Genomic DNA, 3,330 nt, shown 5'->3' with positions numbered 1-3,330 from the left:
TTAATTTTTTTTTTTTTTTTTTTTTTTTTTTGTCCGTTTGGTGTTTGAGAACTCTGCTGTGGTTTTATTGGGTGATTTGATGAAACAGTGAAGCCTAGTTGTTCACAATACCATTAAATTTAGTTGTGTTAGTTGCCAATATGAGCATAGTTTAGCCTTTAAAGCATCTACTCCGACCTCGAGTGGAGGTTCAAATTTTCTCTCCCACTTTGTTGTTCTAAAAGAAAATTCGGGGTATTGGTGTTAGTTCAAGTGGAGGTTCGAAGTTTTCCTATTAATTTTGGAATGTCATGTGGGAATTGTATGAATTGTTTTTGAGGTTTAAATCCTATTAAGTGAACAGCTTGCATCAATGAGAAGCCTTTTGTTTTCCATGTTTATTATAGCAGAAACCCTTCAATTGCTACATGTCATTTCATATTGGGTTAAAAAGGTTTTCAGTTTCTGCAATATAACTGTTCTAATAGAGAACAGGATATGGATGTTCGCTACCATTTCAATTTGTGGCCTACTTGTTTAAATAATGGGCAACGAAGAATGTTACTCTGCTAGTCTATTTAGGACTTGTATTTCGTAATTTAAAAACTTTGGGGCATGTGCCATTCGTGTTCTTGTGGTGTAGAAGTTCTTTAATGTTGTGGGACTGTCAAGTTTTTTTTGAGTATGCTAATGAAGCTAAGGCTGATATGTTGTTGATGGAAATTTCTAGTTTCTAGAGCTAAAGGAAGCATGAAATGTTACCAACTTCTAAAAGCATTTTTGTATTCTTTTTTGGCAGTTTCTAATGGCCACATCAAACGCCCTCAGGATGAAGACATCCAATCAAACGCTATTGAAATTGTTGGATCAAAACTTCAGTCTACCTATATAACATGCCCAGCGGACCCAGCTGCTACACTGGGTATAAAATTGCCATTCTTGGTTATAATCGTGAAGAATCTCAAGAAATATTTTACATTTGAGATTCAAGTTCTTGATGATAAGAATGTCAGAAGGCGCTTCCGGGCTTCTAATTTTCAAGTGTGTAAGTCTTACCTTTATTTAGCTGCTGTTACTGAAACACTTGTGCACGAATACCACACCCTCGAAAGATAACAACCATTAGATTATTGAATGGCTTTAGTTACCATTGCTTCTATATATGGATATTGTTTCCAGTGACATTTTGCTTAACAATTATATAGGAATCTGTATCCTGGGTCTCAGACAATGCTGTTGCTAATGTGATTAACTTTTTGAGAGTATGGTATAAGATGATGACAATATCCCTTCTATTATGCAGGCTATCACTAGAGTTAAGCCATATATCTGCACCATGCCTCTAAGGATGGATGAAGGGTGGAACCATATCCAATTAAATCTGGCTGACTTAACTCGGAGGGCATATGGCACAAATTATGTCGAGACATTGCGAGTTCAGGTACATGCAAACTGCCGCTTGAGGAGAATCTATTTTGCAGATCGCTTGTATTCAGAGGAGGAGCTCCCGCCAGAGTTTAAGTTGTACCTTCCTACACAGGTAATTTTTAAATCCGCGCAAACCCCTGAACCAGCATTTTGTTTCTCCATTTAATTGAATGTTTTTAGGATAAATTAGAAGTATAGTTCCTCAACTTTGATGTATTTGGGTCCTAAACTTTTAAAGTGTCTAATCAAAGTTTGTGTCTAATAAGTATTTAGACTTCAAGCTTTTGTCTAATAAGTTTTTACACTTAAATTTGTGCCTAATAAGTATTTAAACTTTTAATTTTGTGCCCGTTTTTAAAAATACGAAAGCTCAGTGACTAAATTTTCAATTTTGAAAGTTCAAAAAACAAGTAAACACAATTCTGAAAGTTGAAAAACTATATTGTAATTTAACCATTTTTTTTTCTTCTTTTCCCTCCATTATTTTCTTGCAGAAAGCTTAACAAGTTTTCTGTCGTAGCAAGCATCAGTGCATCTTGGGGATCTTGAAGTTGTAACTCTTTTCTCCACTCGAATACATCCAACCAAAAAGAAAAAAAAATGAACATCAAATGTTTTGTTCTATCTAAATTCCTGTAGAGCTTAGTGAAGTTGTGGACTTATGTGAGCTAATTGCCGCTCTCTGTTCTAAATGATAATGCAAACGTGAACAGGACTAATTAGTAACTCGTTCATGAGCTTGTTCCTGTTCTTTTGGCTGGACTGTGGGACTTAGTCTAAATCGAATGGTTGTCGGATCTCTTGACGATGTTATGGAGACTCGTGGTCGTTCGAATCCATTTTAAGAACTTGGTTCAATTGATGACTTGTAAGCATAACATTCTGTGCACTGCACTCATTAGTTTTAGTTCTGCAATTCATTGCATGTTATTGGGAGATGTTAACAACTTGAAACTATTTGCTCATACAATTACAATTAATGGGGAACATAGGTCATATAAAAATGGCAATTACTTTTAACTCATTCCTCTCTTTCGGAGTTAATTCAAGAAATATGACAATTACTTTTAACTCATTCCTTCTCTTTCCGCGTTAATTCAAGAAATATGACAATTACTTTTAACTTATTCCTTCTCCTCCCGGGTTAATTCAAGTGAGATATGAGTTAATTACTTTTGACTTATTCTTCTTCAGCGTTAATTCAACTGAGATATGAAACTTAGAGTTAATTACTTTTGACTTATTCTTCTTCAGCGTTAATTCAACTGAGATATGAAACTTATTCTTTCTCTTTCCACGTTAATTCAAGTGAGATATGAGTTCAATTACTTTAACTTATTCCTTCTTCCTACGCGTCAATTCAAGTGAGATATGAGTTAAACTTTTGATTTATTACTTTTCTATAAAAATATGGCAATTACTTTTAACTTATTCTTTCTCTTTCCGTGTTAATTCAAGTGAGATATGAGTTAAACTCAAGTTGATGTAAGCCATTACTTTTAACTTATTACTTCTCTTTCTGCATTAATTCGAGTGAGACATGAGTTAAAGTTAAGTTGACGTACTCTACTCCTTAATAGAAGCCTTTCATAAGTTGTTCTTATGAACTAGAGTAACCAATTATCTAAATATTCTTTCATGATGACGTGCAATAAGCTCAAAACCCGAAGCTCCTAAAAGATCGTGAAACTCTTACCATAGAGATAATGATAGTTTTGGGACACATTACAACGAGAACAAGCTCCTACATGTTTATTAAGTTTTTAATTACTTAATTTACTATTACATATTAATCTATATTCGATGGATTGGTCTGAGGTTATCGAGAAAAAAAATTTGTCTACGTCGCTTCCTTTCTTTTTGTCCAAGTTTCTTCTACTTCTAACTCTCTTCTTTTTTTTCTTTTTTTTTTTTTTTTTTTTT

General features: G+C 33.9%; 1 protein-coding gene across 3 annotated transcripts in view; it reads left to right on the top strand.

The window, feature by feature from the left end:
• LOC111466519 (cilia- and flagella-associated protein 20) overlaps positions 1-2,337 on the top strand; it is a 3,173-nt gene extending 836 nt beyond the window's left edge. For all 3 annotated transcript variants that reach the window (XM_023111199.1, XM_023111200.1, XM_023111201.1), the window contains exons 4-6: positions 779-1,020; positions 1,283-1,519; positions 1,902-2,337. In XM_023111199.1, coding sequence (XP_022966967.1) covers positions 779-1,020; positions 1,283-1,519; positions 1,902-1,910 — 488 coding nt within the window. In that variant the 3' untranslated portion in view covers positions 1,911-2,337. The remainder of the gene's footprint in view (positions 1-778; positions 1,021-1,282; positions 1,520-1,901) is intronic.
• The last annotated feature ends 993 nt before the right edge of the window (positions 2,338-3,330 follow it).

The sequence above is a fragment of the Cucurbita maxima genome, unplaced genomic scaffold (genome assembly GCF_002738345.1).
Source record: "Cucurbita maxima cultivar Rimu unplaced genomic scaffold, Cmax_1.0 Cma_Scf00031, whole genome shotgun sequence".
In the NCBI taxonomy this organism is placed as follows: Eukaryota; Viridiplantae; Streptophyta; class Magnoliopsida; order Cucurbitales; family Cucurbitaceae; genus Cucurbita; species Cucurbita maxima.
The sequence above is the reverse complement of the archived record's forward strand: the minus strand, read 5'-3'. Positions and strand labels throughout refer to the sequence as shown.